This window comes from Xenopus laevis, chromosome 6L (genome assembly GCF_017654675.1).
Source record: "Xenopus laevis strain J_2021 chromosome 6L, Xenopus_laevis_v10.1, whole genome shotgun sequence".
NCBI classification, from domain to species: Eukaryota; Metazoa; Chordata; class Amphibia; order Anura; family Pipidae; genus Xenopus; species Xenopus laevis.
The window spans coordinates 32,203,255-32,223,219 of NC_054381.1; the positions used below are offsets into that span (position 1 = coordinate 32,203,255).

At 36.3% G+C, this 19,965-nt stretch overlaps 1 protein-coding gene across 2 annotated transcripts in view; it reads right to left on the reverse strand.

Annotated features, from left to right (window-relative positions):
- Positions 1-971: 971 nt before the first annotated feature.
- The window catches only part of calcr.L (calcitonin receptor L homeolog), a 155,083-nt gene continuing 136,089 nt past the window's right edge, over positions 972-19,965 (reverse strand). For both annotated transcript variants that reach the window (XM_041565895.1, XM_018267316.2), the window contains exons 12-14: positions 15,395-15,613; positions 13,012-13,053; positions 972-2,676 (exon numbers count right to left, since the gene is read on the reverse strand). In XM_041565895.1, coding sequence (XP_041421829.1) covers positions 2,455-2,676; positions 13,012-13,053; positions 15,395-15,613 — 483 coding nt within the window. In that variant the 3' untranslated portion in view covers positions 972-2,454. The remainder of the gene's footprint in view (positions 2,677-13,011; positions 13,054-15,394; positions 15,614-19,965) is intronic.

Below are 19,965 nucleotides of genomic sequence, written 5' to 3' on the forward strand. Positions count from 1 at the left end.
CGCTGGATTATTCATTTTGAATAAGTTCCTTATTTTAATTAAAATATTTTATAATATTCAATCAAATGAAACGGTATCTTTTTTTTAATTAAACAGTTATAAAAATAATTTGAAAATGGCATTTGTGTGCAAGCTCTTGATTATAGCGAATACCTGCCAATGGATGAATATTTCCTCAAAAATACTTAATTTATTCTGCATTCATTTTATGTTTTTTACAGATAGAAAATAAATTTTTGAGCCATGTTTTAAAAAAAAAAAAAAAACCCTAGAGGCTAATTTATGAAAAGTAAAATTTTCTCTAAACTCGAAAATATGAAACTATTGAAAAAGCATTTATTTATTTCTACCCATTTTCAATGAGTCTGCCAACTTTCAAAATGGTCTCAAAAACTTAAATTGATAAATAGCTTTAATTCTGCTAATATTCATTTATTTGAGTTCCGAAAACTTGGAAACTCAAAATTGTATTCACGATTTTTGCCACAGAAAACTTGAAAAAGCTGAATTTGGATGTTGATAACTCTTAGGGGCAGATTTACTAAGCTTGAGTGAATAGTTTGAATGCAAAAATATTCGAATTTCGAAGTAATTTTTTGGGTACTTCGACCATCGAATTGGTCAAATTCGATCAAATCGAATGAATCGAACGATTCGAAGTAAAAATTGTTCGACCATTCGATAATCGAAGTACTGTCTCTTTAAAAAATCCTTTGACTCAATACTTTGCCAAATAAAAGCTACCGAGTTGAATGTTAGCCTATGGGGACATTGTAGATAGGTTTTGGGCACTTTTTATGATCGAATAAAAATCATTCGATCGATCGCTTAAAATCGTTCGATACGAAGGATTCGATCGTTCGATCGAACCTTTTGTGCTAAAATCCTTCGAATTCAATATTCGAATTCTAAGGATTTTACGTCGAGGGTCGAATTCGAGGGTTTTTTAACCCTCGAAATTCAACCCTTGATAAATCTGCCCCTTAGAATTACTAAATCATTTTAATTACTTTATTAATCCCTTTAATTATTTTATTCTATTATTCTATGTGTATCTTGTAATGGATTAGATGCTTAAGAAACTACAATACATTCTGCTTGGATTCGTATCATATTTCAACAATTGACATTGTGTGAGCATTACTTCATATGTTTTTCACAAAATATACTTAAAATAAATGCATTCTATAAATATAATTCTATTGCAAAGATTTACTTGGTATTGAAACCAGCTAAATTATTCATTTTGATTAGCCCTTGGACATAGCAATGAACCTTGAGATATGGACACCAGAGTGAAAATTGAAAGACAAATACCTGGAAATTAAAATATAATCTTTGAAAATTAGGTGCATATGATACAGTAGTTAAATATCACTGACTGAATATTTTTATATAGTATTTGTGTTCTCACCATTTTATATTCAGCAATTCTATACTGTATTTATATACATTTAATAAAAATAACCATCTTTGTTTATTTTGATTATAAAAATGTCTCTGAAAAGCTTCCTCGTCAAACATAATGAAAAAAAAGCTATTTGCTGTTTGCAACCAGCAGAAGAAAAACTTTTTTTCGGAAAATATTCCCTTGGATCGTTTTAATTCTGAACAAAAAAGTCGCCAGTAAAACACATTCATCAAATCATTTCCATTGATTTCAGGTAATAAAACACATGTATTTCCACAGCCTCGATATTTCATAAAATTATAACTTTTCATTGCTGAACAAGTGTCGTAAATGTTTTTGTTGTATTTCATTATAAGATATGGCCATGAATTATCATGTAATAATAACCATTAACAATTCATATATTATGACTTCTGTACATGTTATGAAAAAAAACATCCATTTATAAAAGTATCCAAAAGGAACTAAAAAAAGAAAAAAAATGATCACAGAGACCATTCGTTCTAGCTGTCATCTAGCACCGATGTCTAATACTTCAAATTGTGCACTGTGCTTTACAAAGACTTGAATGGAGAGATCGTTATCCGCTTTCGCAAATCTAATAAATATTAAATAATCGAGACAAGCTTTAAAAATATGTTTGTGTGTGTGTGAGAGAGTCATGTCGATATTGTCATCCCGCAGAAAAAATATATACTCTTATTCAAGGCTGACATAATAATGCATTTCTGACTTGCAAGGCTTTCTATGGATACCCATTTATAAGAGTCCATGAATTACTGTATCTGGTTCCTTCTACTGTATCTGGACCTGCCCATTGCTTATCAAAATGCCAGTTAGTGCTACTCCATCACACAAATGTTTCTGTAAGCAGCAGCCCTTGCTACTATATCATTAAACCTCAAAGTTATTTTCTCTACTAAACCATCGTGGATCCTTTCAGTAGCCGTCTTTTTGACATTTTTGGCGGAGGCTTGATTTCCAGAAAGGAACAGAGCTGAAAGAGCTCTGAAAGCAGCTCGTCTGTCTTCAAATAGGTAGATTTAAGCATATGTATCTCCAGAGTTTAATGCAGTGATTTCTGACTCCTCTCCATACTTCCCATTTAATTGTTCACTATTGGAATCATGATGATAGAGATAAATGGGAACTTCGGTGATGGACGTTGCAGTATAGGATGTAGAGCGCATGGAACAATGTTCTCGTCTTCTTTGGCCCCACTGGGTTTTGTATTGCATCCATTGTCTCTTCAAGGCTCCTTGTACCTAGGAATCAACACACATGGGTTACTTATAAAGAAAAAAAGCACATCTATGCTACCTGGTGGGTTTAAAACGAACTAAAAAACTAACGACAAACAATAAAACGCTACCTATGTTGACAGTAACACGCCGAGCTACTTTTGATTTTTTCATGGAAGCCATTTTTATGATAAAATAGTTACAATATTAGCCTATAGGGAAGGTCCCCATAGGCTTTCTAGGCAATTTCTGATCGAAGGAAAATCGTTCGATCGATGGATTAAAAAACGAATTGCGGTAAATCCTTCGACTTCGATATTCGAAGTCGAAGGATTTAACTTCGATGGTCGAATATCGAGGGTTAATTAACCCTTGATATTCGACCCATAGTAAATGTGCCCCTAAATGTACAGTTTCTGCACTAACATTTTTTTTCTGTGATTTATAAGAAATAAAATCTCCCCATTGAAAACCTACTGAGATTCCACAGGAGCCAATGGGAAGTGTGTCTTTAACATGCCATCATATTGATGTTGTTAAAGGAGAAGGAAAGGCTAAAATGAAGTAAGCTTTATCAGAAAGGTCTATATAAATACACCAGTAAACCCTCAAAGTAATGCTGCTCTGAGTCCTCTGTCAAAAGAAACACCACATTTCTTTCCTTCTATTGTGTACACATGGGCTTCTGTATCAGACTTCCTGTTTTCAGCATAAACCTCCAGGGCAGGGCTTGAGCATGCTCAGTTTGCTCCTCTCCTCCTCCCATCCCTGCTGTAATCTGAGCTCAGAGCTGTAAGTGAGCAGGGAGAGATTCAGGCAGGAAGTGATGTCACACCAAGTTTATAAGGCAGCTGCTATCCTAAACAAACAGAGACAATGTCTTGAGCTCTTTACTCAGGTATGGCAAAGCATTCTGCAGAATAAATATAGCATTCTAGCTTGCACTATTGTGGCTAATCTGTTGGCAATAAACTGTCTTGGAGCTTTCCTTCTCCTTTAAGGGGTTTTCTGGTGGTTGCAGGTTTCTTTTGCTGTGCTCAAGATTAAGCCTTTCACAGTTCTTTAATATGAAAATTGTGCGCCAAAAATGGATTACAAGATAACCATACAAAATAAATGTATCCCTTAGTATTCCGAAAACACCTCAGGAAATAGCAGTAGAAGTCTTGGTTCACTTTAAAAGAAATAAATAATTTACTAATTTTCAAGGTCAAGAAAAAAGTCACAACTTTTTTTACATGCAAGTTTTTTTCTTGAGTGCTAGCTTATGAAAACCTCAAAATGAATAGTCCTGTTTGTGTTTTGATGCAGAAGAAAAATCACACGCCAATGAGAATAAGCTGTTCCAATCAGGCTGAGAATTTTGAATGTTTAAATAGACTGGGAAAATGAATAAAGTTGTCTTATCGTAACTTGCCAGCTTTTACTTGCCAAGTTACAAGCATATTTGCATGTGTGTTTTTCACCATTTACGTTTACAACCTGGATTGTTTTATAAAGCTGCCCTTAAGAAGAAGACGTGTTATCTGCTAACGAGTGGTAACGACAGCTTAAGTTTTTAAAGAAAATAATGAGAATCTCTGAATTTCTTAAACTGTTTTCTGGAGCTTAGTAAATAGAGTACAACTGTTTGATACATTGATCAAAGTCAATTAAAAGCTTTGTCAGTTCTATACTTTCCTGATATATACATATATATTTACATAGTAGAAAGCACTCACGGCAAGAATATGTGAAAAATTCACCAGTCTTCATTCCTCCAAAACTCATATCAACGCATTTCAATCCACCGGGGACTGTTGTCATAATATATATAATATTATAAAATATATAAACATAAATGCCAACTGACTCCAAAAACAATAACTGAATGCAACATTTCCTATTATATTGGGATGCATTTAAAAGTTTCTAAAATGTTTGTCAGCGGCACTGTTGTAGCACTAGTGCCGGTGCTACAACAGCGCCGCTCAAAATTGGCTCTTTGGGTATTGAGTCAGTGACAGGAGGGTGTTTGAAAACTTTGAAACTTCTAGTTTCTATATATAGGAGCAATTATATCTCCCATTGGAAGTCTTTGCCAAAGAGAAGCTCTCAAAGTCAGAGCAGGCAATTGCTTTAGTTTAGTGTTGATGGCAATGTTTACCATGTAATGATAGCCATGCATTGAAACAGTAATACAAGTGCTGAACCAGTCAGTTTTCTCATTATATGGTTCTTTTAAATCATGTTACTATGATAAAACAAAGAAACATACGTAACTAAAAAAAGGGCTTTTCAGAAATTAAGTAGAATATAAGATATAAATTATTTCAGTATATAGAAGGTGAATGTGAATGGTGCATGGAGAACACTTAAAGGAACCACTAGTTGACCAAACAAGACAACTCCCTGAATGAACATTCCATTCTTCTTATACCCACATCCTGCCAACTTGGGCAGACAAGATCAACGGTTTCTTTACTGCCATCAAATTCCATCATTGTACTTTGTGCGGCTCATCAGACTTTGCAACAGTTGGTAAAATATCTAATAATCATATACCCTTGGATTCTATGCATCCAATCATCTTAACTTCCAGTAGGCTGTATATCTACTTTCAATTTCAGTGGAGGCTTAATAACCTAAATTCAACTGCATGAGAGGAGGAAATATGATGACCTCCATTTTCTGTCGGCTGGATGAACCGCATAATCAGAAATTATCCATGGTCCTGATGGCATCTGGAGATCCGTATCCTACTATTCAAATGTAAACCTTTCTTTGACCTTGATAGCTTCAAGAAATATAAATATTTAGTCTTGCTAGATGAGGTTTATGCAAATTGCAAAGAAAATTAGAATAAAGCAATAAATGTATATTGAATAAATTCTCTTCCGGGAGGGTGAGATTGTTTAAAGCTGGAAATGTTGAAATAAGACAAGGTGACCAAATCTTAAGCCATGTGTATGTATCTGTTCCGCTCATTCACTCTGTTATCTACTATTGCTGATTACTTAGGTGTATGTCCTTCAACCATTTTTGTTAGCTATCAGGAATATTATAGCACTTGTACATTCAGGTTTTCTATTTGCCTTAAGTGTTTAGTCCGTGTGGCCATTTAGTCGTGCAACTAGAGGCTGTATCTGTATCAATATACTGACGTGGGTCTCTTTAAAAGAAAGAGGGAAATGTTGTTCATTTATGGGTGCTATCGATATATTAAGACACCAAGAAATCGTAAACCTGGGTTTCTCTTATTATAATGTATTAGCATAAGGAATGTATATATACATGCTCTCAGAGTTTCCAAGAATACACAAATAACTCCAACATCTAGTTATTATAGTAGTTTTTTAGACAATGCTCTGTAAGTGAACACTAGTGCTACAGTATCTGCACCTTGTTTGCTTCCTACATGCCAGACTACATACTACACTATAGTCTCATATGGGCTGCTATTACCTGCCAACAGCAATCCCAGCAAAGAAATGTTTAGATTAAAGGACAAGGAAAGCTAGAAATGTTGTACATTATGTTTTTGTCTTCTGTACCAGCCGAGGGCAGCCACAGCCCTTTAGTAGTAAAGATCGGTTCCTCCAAAGATGCCCCAGTAGCTCCCCATCTTCTTTTCTGCTGATTCACTGCACATGTTTTGTGCTGCTGTCACTTACTGAGCTTAGGGACCCACAAAATATACAGTACACATAGAATATAAATGTCACAGTTTAAGACTGAGTATAAATTAAAAAAGATAATTACTACATGGCAGCACAGAAACCAGTGCAATTAGTATCAGAATTTAATATTCCACCCAATAGCATCAGCTTATATTACAGGCCAACCTCATTTTCTGCTGGATAATTTGCAACGGCCCCTAAGCTTAGCTTCTCAACAGCTGCTCAGAGCCCACTGAGCATGTGAGTGTCACAGACACTTTCCAAGATGGTGACCCCCTGTGACAAGTTTGAAGTCCTGGCTCATTGCTGCTATTGACAAGCTGAAACTTTAGGCTGGAGTAATAAGTTAAGTATATAAAACATGGCATTTTTAGCCCTATTCATTTTTAAGGTTTAGTTCTCCATTAAGGGAGTTATTTATCAAAGGTTGAGTTTATGAGGATTGTGAGCTTTTGTCTATCTTGAATAAACTCACAACTCAAATGTTTGCTTATTTATGAAAAAACCCTGAATGTAAAAAACTTGATTGAATGCAATCTGGTGTGAAAACTCGAATACTTGAATTGATTGAGTTACTGGCAAAAAAAAAACCCTCTCAAATTGATCTAGTTTTTGAGCAAAAACCACCGTAAAAAAACTAAAAATCATGAAGGCAAAAAAGATCTTCAAATGGTTCAAGGGACCTCTGCCATTGTCTTCTACATGAACTTGACAGGGTTTATCTGGAGCATTTTTGTATTCTGGCTTTCAGCTGTTTGGAGCATAATAAATCTTGAAAAATGTAAAAAAAAAATTAGTGAAACTACCCTCGAAAAACTCGGCCTTTAATAAATAACCCCCCCCCTAAGTGTTTAGGATAGCGGTGCTTAATGAATGGAATGAAATGCAGTTTTCCAGAGTATCTGCAGATGCAGACATTACTACACGGACATTACTGAGCACCATGAGATCTTATGAATCATTATTTATTTAACAATTCTAAGCAAACGTATTTCATAACAAATGTAATCACTAGACTATGCATCTCACCATTACCAATGTTAATGCTCACAGCCGCCATTTTGTACAGGAAAGGAGCATCTCCAAGCAATTCTCTTTTGCGTATGTGTTTCATAAATGACCTCTCAGATGTCTTATTGTTCTAGTTCAGATACGCCCTGCAGACTAGTATATGTATAAACGGTCTATCGCTGTATGGAAGTAGCTACAGTGTTTGAATGCTCTTGTAGTTAAAGTTTTACTGACAGTAAAAAATTTCTTTAATCTACATCAAGAGGCAGATTTATTAAGGGTCGAATTTTGAAGTAGAAAAAAACGTCAAAATTCAACCATCGAATAGAATCCTGCGACATTCGGATTCGAAGTCGGAGGATTCTATACATCGTACGAATGATTCGAACGATTTTATCGTACAATCGTACGATTTTCAAAAAAATCCTTTGACTTAAAAAAACACAAAGGAGGTTCCCCATAGGCTAAACAGCAATCCGGCAGGTTTAATTTGGCGAAGTGTTGAAGTTTTTTAAAGAGACAGTACTTCGTTTATCGAATGGTCGAATAGTCGAATGATTTTACTTTGAATCGAAGGTCGAAGTCGTAGTAGCCTATTCAATGGTCAAAGTATCCAAAAATTACTTCAAATTTCGCATTTTTTAGCTTCGAAAATTCCCTCAAATTCACTTCGACCCTTGATAAATCTGCCCCCAAAAGTTACCTATAAAGGTTATGTAAAAGCATCAGGCAAATACTTTTAAGGCAAAATTAAAAATAGCATTCAAAGGCAATGTTATGATAGATAATACTGAATACTGAATTCAGTACCTCTTTAAGGATTTACTACATATTTTGAATTGCAGCCAGCCTAAAGCTGCCCATAGATGCAAAGATCCGATCGTTCAAATCCTCAAACGATCGGACTTCCCCATTTCTCCACCTGCCACTAACCATTCCGATCAAATAAAGTAGTTAAAGAACAGATGAGCCGATGTTCTGGCCCTGACGGCAATCGTACGAAAGTTATGTCCAACAAAACTAGTGACAGACTCCAACTGAAAATTGGAGATATTATCGGCAGGCGACAGAAATCTTTTAACCTGTCTGATCTCCGCCGGACGAAAAATGTCGGGACTCTCCACACGCGGTCTGAAAATCGTACGAATCAAGGATTCGTACGATTGGATCTTTGCGTCTATGGCCAACTTTAGGAAGGCTGTGATCCCTAGAAGAAATCACTGCAGAAATCTCTTCTATACAATACACAGATGCGCAGCCCCCTACAGACCTTTGTTCAATGTGTCAGACTATAAACTACAATATTAAAATTGACGTCTGAATGTAATAAATATCCTTTTTTCCACCAGAGGCTAAATAATCCCAATAATATTATAAACTACGAAAGCCTTTTTCTAAACAGTTCATGATTTTATTATGTTCCCCCATAAAATATAAAACGTCTCATTGTCCTTATTTACACACAGCTTATTGTTTAAAGATTGAATTAGGGAGAAATCATTTTACAGCCCAAAGTCATCCTTGAGCAAGGCAAAGAGCAAACATTAAGTGACGCACGTTCTGTAATTGCCTCGGAAACAAACACGACAACTTTCAGTTGGTTGCAGTAATTGGAGCCGGAGAAATCAATGATAATCGCGGACCGACTATTAATATCATGTTAGTTTGTAAACAAGGTCAAAGTTCTTTACTGTGTTTATGCCTAGAAAAAAAGTTCACAATGTGCAATCAGTGTGTGACAAACACCGAGCAGATCCATCGGGGCTGTGCAAACTGTAACCCTTAGGGGCCCATTTACTAAGGGTCAAAGTGAATTTTCGAACTCAAAAACTTTGAATTTCGAATTTTTGGGTACTTCGACCATCGAATAGACCAAAATTCGATTCAAATTAAAATACTTCACAAATTCGACCATTTGAAAATCGAAGTACTGTCTCTTTAAAAAACTTCAACTTCGACACTTCGCCACCTTAAACCTGCCGAATTGCTGTTTAGCCTATGGGAGAACCTCCTATAACCTATATGAGCCGTTGGCTAAGTTTTGAGAAGTCTAAGTTTTTTTGTAAAATCGTACGATCGTACTATTAAATCGTACGGATCGAACGATTCAAAGGATTTCATTGTGTGATCTAACAATTTTAATTTTAAGGAAAAAACCTTCGACTTCAACCATCGTACTACACCTATTTGATGGTCGAATTTCACACCAAGGGTCGAATTTCGAAGTGAAAAAACTTCAAAATTCGACCATCGAATAGGTGTAGTATGATAGTTGAAGGTTTTTTCCTTAAAATGAAAATCGTTCGATCACACAATGAAATCCTTCGAATCGTTCGATTCGTACGATTTAATCGTACGATTTTACAAAAAAACCTTCGACTTCTCAAAACTTTGCCAACGGCTCATATAGGTTATAGGAGGTTCTCCCATAGGCTAAACAGAAATTCGGCAGGTTTAAAATGGCGGTGTCAAAGTCTAAGTTTTTTAAAGAGACAGTACTTTTTCGAATTTACGATTTTCGAATGGTCGAATTTGTGAAGTATTTTCAATTCAAATCGAATTTTGCCCTATTCGATGGATGAAGTACCCATAAATTACTTTGAAATTCGAAGTTTTTGAATTCGAAAATTCACTTCGACCCTTAGTAAATGGGCCCCTTAGTGTTGGCACCTTTGTGTTTATAATTTATAATCATGCCATTTTTAGTGGTTGATCCAAATGTTATTTGCTTGTTGTACTTGAAGAAACCTACATGAACAGTAAACTACTTTTATAAGCAGCGACCTTCTATCCATAATAATTTTCATCAGGGTCAGAGAATTATAACATGCATTAACTACACTTGGGAGGTTATTTATTAAAGTCCCAATGCCAAAAACTAGAAAAATTTGTGCTTTTTTTACTATAAAATCCAAATTTGTAGTGAAAAAAAACCTTGATTTTTTTTTAAATTATTATACCCCAAGGATGGAAAAAGTTGGAATCCGAAAATCGGGCATCCTGACACCTGTCGAGGTTTTATATAAGTCATTGGGAGAAGTCCTGAAGATATCCCGATCTTCACTGGGTTTTGTGCAAAAATCCGAAGATTTTGTGGTTTTCAGGCAAAAATCAAGTTTTTGGGCGGAAAATCTGAAAAACTATTGAAATTGACGATTGTCACACTTTTTTCTAGTTTTTTCCTGAACTGGATTTTTTTTTTGGGGAAAATGTATTGATAAATTAGGGGAAATAACCCGTGCAGATTTGGCCGGAAGCCGTTTATATATCTGAGCTGTCAAACAAATATTACCTGCCCCACCTCTATGCCTGAGGCAATTACTTTCACTTTCCATTCAGCACTTCCTAGATGTCACTGCTCTCCCCACATTCCTCCTCCCTCCTCACACTCTATAATTGGTTAGGGCACTTTGCATGGGCATAAGGTCCCCCATTCGGGCATATACACAAGATTTTGGGGTGATACACAACAAAATAGTGTCCACACAATGGCTCCTGCCTGCGTGCTGTGAATGTGTAATTCTAAGACAGAAGGAAACAACATTTAAATAATAAATGTAGTTTAGGTAAGTTTTATTTTGCTCAACCAACATGATAAAAAATTATTTGGAATTATTTCTTAGGATGACAGGTCTCCTTTAATTTCACTTTAAGAAGAGTTGAAGCGAAGAACTAAGACTATTTGCCTTCTGTTTATGAAGGACATTCCCGCCTTGCAAATAAAATGTAATGACAATGTGTTATCATAATAAAGCTGCTCGATAAACTGAGCAACAAACATTGCCCTTAATTTGCAATGTGAATGTGTCCTAAAGTCCTTCAAGTCCTGCTATAAACTAGCAGCTCCACTGGATCAGAGCTGGCTGTCATCCAGCAGGTACTTGGTGAAGAGCAGACACAAAGAAATATATACGTTTTAACTATAAGTATGTACTGCATAGATGTGTAGTCTTACAATATCACAGGGAGACCAGGGTGAAGAATTTTCACACATGACCATGTCGCTCATTTTGACAGACAGTGACATTTATTACCTTAGACGCAGAATTTCAAAATCCGTTCCATGTGTCTGCACCCGTGACGGTTCCTGGTGAACTCACAGGTGACCTCAGATATGCGTAGAGGGGCTGTTTCTTGGCCTGTGCTTATACGTAGAAACAGCCCCATATACCATTTGTTTTCTATTGTGCAAGAATAATGTTTGGAGCTGAAGGAACAAGTATTAGCCGTGTGTTTATTATGATCTATATACAGACATCTTCTCCAGCACTTTATAGAGTAGGGCGATACAAAAGTAAGACAGCAGTTTCTGCATACAAACAATGAAGAAGTTACACGTTGCAGTTAAAAACTAGTAATAGGAATGACCTTGCTCAAAAGAGCTAACCATCTAAAAGGAAAGGGGAGTGAGTGCAGATCAGTGTATCTGCTGATCATACATCCCATTTTCTCCCACTGGAAAAGAATCTGCAATGTCCACATGCACTTACTTAGAAAGAACATGAGGTTTAGAGGTAGTGGGAGCTTTTTTTATAGCAGAAGCAAAACCTTTAGGGGATCGATGCAGATAGAAATCTGGTCTTGCAACTAGCAGACGCATTTCCATTCATTCTACATTTGTACTCTCCCATTAGATATATATATAATAAATAAAAATAATAGGGATGCACCGAATCCACTATTTTTGATTCGGCCGAACCCCCGAATCCTTCGCAAGAGATTCGGCCGAATACCGAACCAAATCCGAATTTGCATATGCAAATTAGGGGTGGGAAACTTTTTTTACTTCCCGGTTTTGTGACAAAAAGTCACGTGATTTCCCTCCCTGACCCTAATTTGCATAGGCAAATTCGGATTTGGTTCGGCTGGGCAGAAGGATTCGGCCGAATCCGAATCCTGCTATTAAGCACTGCGTATCTTGACAGCGCTATATAAATAAATGATGATGATCCTGCTGAAAAAGGCCGAATCCTGTATTCGGTGCATCCCTAATAAATAATCACTGCATTTTTAATATGCTGAAGGATGAAGGAGCTTTGATCAGGGCTGAAGTTTTGCACTTTTTTAATAACACATTTATATTTGTATTTTAAAAAGATGGCATGCAAGTCATAAGTTCAATCTTATAGGGGATTCATTAGTCTTAATCATCACCAGACCTGAACTCACCTCCTTAGGCCTCTACTGAGGAACCTGTAAATCTCAGATCCATAACATTCCTTGCAGCTGTACTCCATACACAGAAGCCCAGGAAGACACGGCTAAAGTTAATACATAGCTAAAGACTGCTGCTTGAATTCACCATTGGACACAGGACTGAACTAAGCTATGACCCTTATCCTGCTATATGTCCCTTATATGTAAAATCAGATGTCCTCCAGTGAAAAATCTTTTTTTGCATAAACAACTCTTGCTCTGAAGCCATTCAAACAACACACGCTTGATATTGCAGCTTAGCTTATCCCTTCACCCAATTTCCCCTATGCAGATAAAGTATCACCTCGTACAGTGTATCAGTCCATTTGATTTCCTTCACTGCTTTACCATTACTGAGAGCTCCCTGTTGGTTTGGGTTCATTCTGGGTCAAAGTAAGAGTGGGTGGCTAATGCAATATCCATGTAAGTTTGTGTAGGCGTACTGAATGCATTTTTATAATAAATGAGGTCTATGGCATAATCTGCAACTTACCTCTCCATTAAAGAAGCAGAAGATGGTTGCAACAAGTAGCCCCTTAAAAAAAAACAGAACATTTTAAACAGATGCCCAATATCTGTTATTTAAGATTTATAATAAGTAGTCACAAAAACATGTTAAAGTATATACTATATTTTTAACAAATACTGTGTAATGGCCATCAAAAGGGAAGAGAGGGTTAATATAGGGAATACTTAATCATAACATAAAATTAAGGAATTATAGTATACAGTAGTACTGGATGCAGTCGTATTTCAAGCTGTTGGTCAGTTTGAAGAGTAACAAATTCTTGCCACAACCAGTATCTGGGCCACGAACTTGTTTGGGGGTTTATCTAGATCCTGGCTTTGGGAGGGCCAAGAGGGCAGAAAACTATTCATATTGGTTTTAGGGATGCTCCGAATCGAACCAAACCGAATTCAAACCCTAATTTGCATGTGTAAATTAGGAGGGAAAGAGAAAATTTTGACTTCCTTGTTTGTGTGATGAAAAGTCTCGTGAATTTTTGGATTTGGATTCAATTAGACTGAGCACTTTGACTTTGCCAAATCCCGAACCGAATGCTGAATTTGGTGTATCCCTAATTGGTTTATATAAAACTTTTTGTATTAGATGAAAACCCACTGTCCAGTATGTGGAGGCTACAGGGCAGGTCCCCCAAACGTATTAAGATTGTATTGTTCCTTCTTCTGTACAGCTAGCCTTGAAAGCATTTTTAATATGGATTCTTTGATCCAAATTTGGGGAGATTCTAAAAACTGCTGCCCCTGCTGCCTATACTTAATTCCACATGTTTTGTGGGATAGGTTAACCAACATCCCTTTCCCATTCTACCATATATTTTAGGGGTGTTTTATAATCTTGGGAGTGTAGAAATTTGTACAGTAAGGGAAAACTACCTTTGCGTTTACCAGCTTGTTGACAGCAAGTTTTCCATAAAGTAGCAGTTCTGCATTGAAAAGTGGAGTCTAATGGATTAATAATATGTTTTAGTTGGGTATAGCAATAAAATATTTAATTAGGCACATTGTAATTGATCCCAGTAGGAAGAGTAGATCATTCATGTGTATGAGATGGATGGCTTTCCACCAACCTAAAACTTGAGATATATTCAGGGTGAAACAGAGGGTTCCCATGTAAAGGGGTCAGGATGCTTTAAGTCGGGACTAGAGATCATCTATGCAATATATTATACCACATTTGGACAAGACGTGTTCTTCATTCTTATCAGATATTTGAATGTTTAAGTACCTTACCGATTATGAGGAAGGTTACAAGGAAGATTACAAGGAAGAATGTTACCCCAAGATCTATTTGTGTACTTTAGCCATTACACAAAGTAAAGGAGTATAATTCATACATTTCTAAGCGTTCCTGGACTGTTCATAAAGAACATAAACATGTCAAAAATAAAGTGCACCTTATAGTAATATAATAAAAATAGGCAGAATTAGCAATTATAATCTTTAAAAGCCTTACTGAAACCATATTTATAATTCAGATATCTATTTGCATAGTGTAAGTACATGGTAAAAACCATTACATTCAATAGTAAAATATAAAAGATGGTTTGGGATTATCCTTTCATAAAGGATGATTATGTTGACTACCTTCGCTCAATATTTAGTTGCCATATCAAAGTCACAAAAAAAACTATAGCATAATCTTGTAGTATAACAAGGGAAGTGGGTGTCCTGTTACTTAAACATAAAAAGTATTTTACCTTAAATGTATTTATTTTTGTCTGACTTAGTTGAATGTAAAGTACAGTACTCTCATGCCAAAGCCTCTCTTCTATTTGGCAGTTTTATAGCTCCACTACTTGTTACTGCATTGGAGGGAATTGGGAAGGAGATAATATTAAATTAAATGCTAAATACAGCATTAAAGCTTTGCATGACCTTTGCTGAAGCTTGGGTTGTGCTTCGCTAAATACAACTTCTATCAATGCTTTCTGTGAAGTATAATAATCTGAAACGTGCACTGCATAGGAATGTGAATGAAGATTAGAACCCAGTGGAAGTGGATTTATTTACTCGGAATCAATCACTTTATAACCTCTTACAGATTATTTATACGTGACGCCAATAATATTAAAGCTAATAGAAAGTAGGCTTCCATGGTTGTGTGTGTGTGTATGTAAGTGTGCTTGTGTGTAGTGTTTTACCAACATAATGTGGGATTATCATGAATATCTCTAGGAAGCCAAAATAAAGCAACTACCCTGATGTACTGTAAGACCTCAAAATAGCCCTTTAAGCAAATTGCATTCATTGAGTAAAAAGTAACAAGAACTTCACTCAATTATTTTACTTTTTAGAAACCTGCAATATTATACTGATTTCTTGCAAAACTGGGACAGACAAAACACCATTACCTGGTAATGCATTAATATATGCATTATGTAGTCATAGATCTCTCCAGCAAGGCGAGTATCCGGTCTCCATGGGAAGATGACAAACTGGATTCCTAATAAGGGCACTAGGATTAAGGTGGCTCTCACTGCTTTCATGTACATGTTGGATTCTGCCCGGTGAGTATCTCTTAACTTTGTTACAAGTACTAGGACAATATTCAGAAGAAAGAACAAGTTCACCTATAAAATCAAGACAAGAATCAGTGTTAGTGATTGTCACATATTTTGTGTGTTTTAGTTTTAATCTAACACCTTCAGTCATTCAAATCAAACACCCACTTATATTGTTAGATTTATAGGCAGGGATTTCTCTTGTAGATTGTAGGATCTATGGGGAAGGGACTTCTCTAACAGATTGAAAGATCTATTGGTCAGGGAGTTTTCTTGAAGACTGTAGTATCTCCAGGGAATGGTCATCTCTTGTAGATTGAGAGTTCTATGGGGAAGGGACTTCTATTGTAAACTGTAGGATCTATGGGGAAGGGATTACTATTGTAGATTGTAGAATCTATGGGGCAGGGACGTCTCTTGTAGACTGTAGGATCTATGGGGCAGAGACTTCTCTTGTAGATTGTAGATTTTATGGGGAATGGATTTCTCTTGTAAACTGTAGGATCTATGGGGAAGGGATTACTATTGTAGGTTGTAAAATCTGTGGGGCAGGGACATCTCTTGTAGACTGTAGGATCTATGGGGCAGGGACTTCTCTTGCAGATTGTGGGATCTATAGGGCCGGGATTTCTCTCATATATTGTAAGATATATTGTTCAAGGACTTCTCTTGTAGGTTGTAGTATCTACAGGGAAGGGACATCTCTTGTAGATTGCATGATCTATACGGAAAAGATTACTTGTGTAGATTGTAGGATCTGTGGGGCAGGGAATTATCTTGTAGACTGTAGGATCTACAGGGAAGGACTTCTCTTGTAAATTGTAGGATCTATGGGGAAGGGACTTCTCTAACAGATTGAAAGATCTATTGGTCAGGGAGTTTTCTTGAAGACTGTAGTATCTCCAGGGAATGGTCATCTCTTGTAGATTGAGAGTTCTATGGGGAAGGGACTTCTATTGTAAACTGTAGGATCTATGGGGAAGGGATTACTATTGTAGATTGTAGAATCTATGGGGCAGGGACGTCTCTTGTAGACTGTAGGATCTATGGGGCAGAGACTTCTCTTGTAGATTGTAGATTTTATGGGGAATGGATTTCTCTTGTAAACTGTAGGATCTATGGGGAAGGGATTACTATTGTAGGTTGTAAAATCTGTGGGCCAGGGACATCTCTTGTAGACTGTAGGATCTATGGGGCAGGGACTTCTCTTGCAGATTGTGGGATCTATAGGGCCGGGATTTCTCTCATATATTGTAAGATATATTGTTCAAGGACTTCTCTTGTAGGTTGTAGTATCTACAGGGAAGGGACATCTCTTGTAGATTGCATGATCTATACGGAAAAGATTACTTGTGTAGATTGTAGGATCTGTGGGGCAGGGAATTATCTTGTAGACTGTAGGATCTACAGGGAAGGACTTCTCTTGTAAATTGTAGGATCTATGGAGAAGGGACTATTCTTGTAGACTGTAGGATCTATGAGGCAGAGACTTCTCTTGCATATTGTGGGATCTATGGGGCAAGGACTTCTCTCGTAGATTGTAGGATCTATGGGGCAGGGAAATCTCTTGTAGATTGTAGGATCTATGGGGAAGGGACTTCTCTTGCATAATGTGGGATCTTTGGGGCAAGGACCTCTCTCGAAGATTGTAAAATCTATTCATCAGGGACTTCTCTTGTAGATTGTAAGATCTATGGGGCACATATTTCCTTCCTCATGTCTCTTAAATTTAGCACTTAAATGTAATCTTAATCTCAGAAGCAGCTTACCTTGAATTTACCACTGCTAGATATGATATTTCAAGTGTGGATGAATGAAAAACCTTTAGAGATACCTGTACATTAGGTTTCTACATTTAATACATGGTGTGCAATAGGATACCTCCAATAACCGATAAATGCCAAGACAAACTGCCTCAGTGTGTTATTTCTACATACACTGTACATGCCAATCAAACAAAAGATTTAGACTCTCAGGATCAGGGGTTTTTCTGTATGTTTTTATGTTTAAATATCACTTTATCCCATATATGCCATTCTTTCATGGCTCTGATTGGTTAACATCTAAACTAAGAAACGGAATGCCTCGGCTGTATGAGCTAGAAACCCATATTTGAAGGTCACACAATGAATTTATAGCACATTGTACAAAAACCAATATAGTTCATTCTCCAGCTGAAATAAGCTAGCCTTCCCTTCCATAACCGATTTCCTACCCTCATTTCATTCACATGTTTCCAACTCCATTATTCTTACCAGTGCTTATGTGATTTCTGTTATCTAACGTCCTATCTGAAAATTCTTTTAACACCAGTCCAGTCTTTGGTTATTATGGAATTAATTATTATAGATATCTTTATAGCTGAACATTTTGTCACAAGATTCATGGATCACAATCAAATTCATTATAAACCTATTATATTGTTTTTCCTTTTGTTTTTCTTTCCCTATTCTATTTGTGCTTCCGTTGAGAGACGGTTATTTCACATATCCATGCTTCTGAAGTTTAAAGGATAACTTTATCTGACCTGCTTTTGGGACTGAAAGTGAAACTGTTGGTTTGGACTTATTATTTGAAATGTATTCATTATAAGCAGTAGTCCTGTACTTCCTGCGTTGGCATAACACATGTATAGTTTTTGAGATTTAAAGGGGTTTTGAACTCTCTAGAAAACGGTCCTCTGCCTGCCTTAGTTCAATACATTTTCCCCAGGTTTTCATGATCGGTAAAACCACTAAAATACAAAAGAATCCTGAAATAGGAGCATTCCAATGTTCTTACTTCCTTCTATCACAGAACCACAATAGTATATAGTTACTAACTTATAACAAAACAATTATTATAGAAAGATTTTTGTTTCTTTTTCCTTTTGAACGAAACCCTTATCTATTTTGTTTGAGCAGAACATTATTCCAAAACATTATTTTTAAGCCTTACTGTATGAGATGTATTCTGAAGCACAGTATTAGAACTGTAATGACATAAACTCTTTGTATTGAGAGTTTAAACAAACATTTTCTAAGGATTTTTTCTCTCAAGGTCATTGTTTAGTTTTAGCCATTTCTGTGTACCTATTCATGAGTAAATGATGGCAAACTCACTAGTGCTCCAGATAATGGAATATAAAAGACAAAGTACACAGGTAAGGGATATCCAATAAACAATATAAACAGATACACTTAACCTGGATAAACACTAGAAGAGATAGGACAGGGCACATAAATCAGTTGACTTCCATTGAATCACATGAACATCATCATTGATTGTTATGTTGGAAATATGGTGTCCATATGGTATGACCACATCTCTGGATAGTGTTTCTTTTGGGGAGTAATTAGTTGTACCTGATGTGACATCAGATGGTATAAAAAAAGGAATTGGGCGGGACTAGTAGGGTTTTAGGGGATATTTTCAATAAACTAATCCCAAACTGTTTCTGTATGCTGAGTAAACATCTGGCTTATTTTCTACATTTGAAAGTGAGTTAAGTACAAATCAAATCAACTAAGAGTCCTACATTGCTTAAGTCAAACCACTAAACATAAGACCATAAAAGTTAACAAGTTGTCTGAATGGCAACTTCATATTTTATGTACAAGTACTTTTAATTGATACCAAACCAAATTGAGCTTGAGACCATCCATAGCTTTATCTTAAATTGTCTAGTTGAGCCAAGCTAAAGCCGCCATGCAATTAGTGGATATTCTCATGCCTCTCTACAGTACCAAAGTTTGGCATCTGTTCTTATTTTGGATTGTGCACTTGAAAAATGTCAAGAAGCTCTCGTGGCAGTTAATGGGGAAAAACAAGACTAATATTAGCACAGGATTAGGGTAATTTTGACTGTAAGGAGTAATGAATCCTTCTTCATCCCTTACAAACAGAAAAAATGAAGTAAGAGCACTTAAACAAAAATGGATTTCTAATCATAGAATTGTGTACTGTGGCTAAATTCAGGGCATCCATCACTGACCAACTCTCTCTGGGCACTATTACACGAATGGGCAGTTGGACCACAGTGGTGCAAACTAGAAATTGCATTTCAAAAGTCCCCATCACAGCAATTCCAATATTTTTCTCCATATATAGTAAAAGGAATAAGTTTTCCCAGGTGAAGTTGCTATGGGTAGCAACCAATAATGCTTTTAAACATTTGACCTGCTTATTGAATGCTATGGGTATATTTATAAAGCCTCTAGGTCATGTCACTACCATACTTTTAATGTTCAGTGAAAAGGAAGAAGGCAAAGAAATGAAAGGCATTCTGCCACAGGAAAAACACGTTTTCTTCAAAATCCGTTGGTTGATTGTGCTGCTCCAGAAAACATTTTGAAACCTGATGTGGGGCTAGACATATTGTTAGTCATGTGCCATGTGACTTGTGCTCTGATAAAATTCAGTCACTCTTTACTGCTGCACTG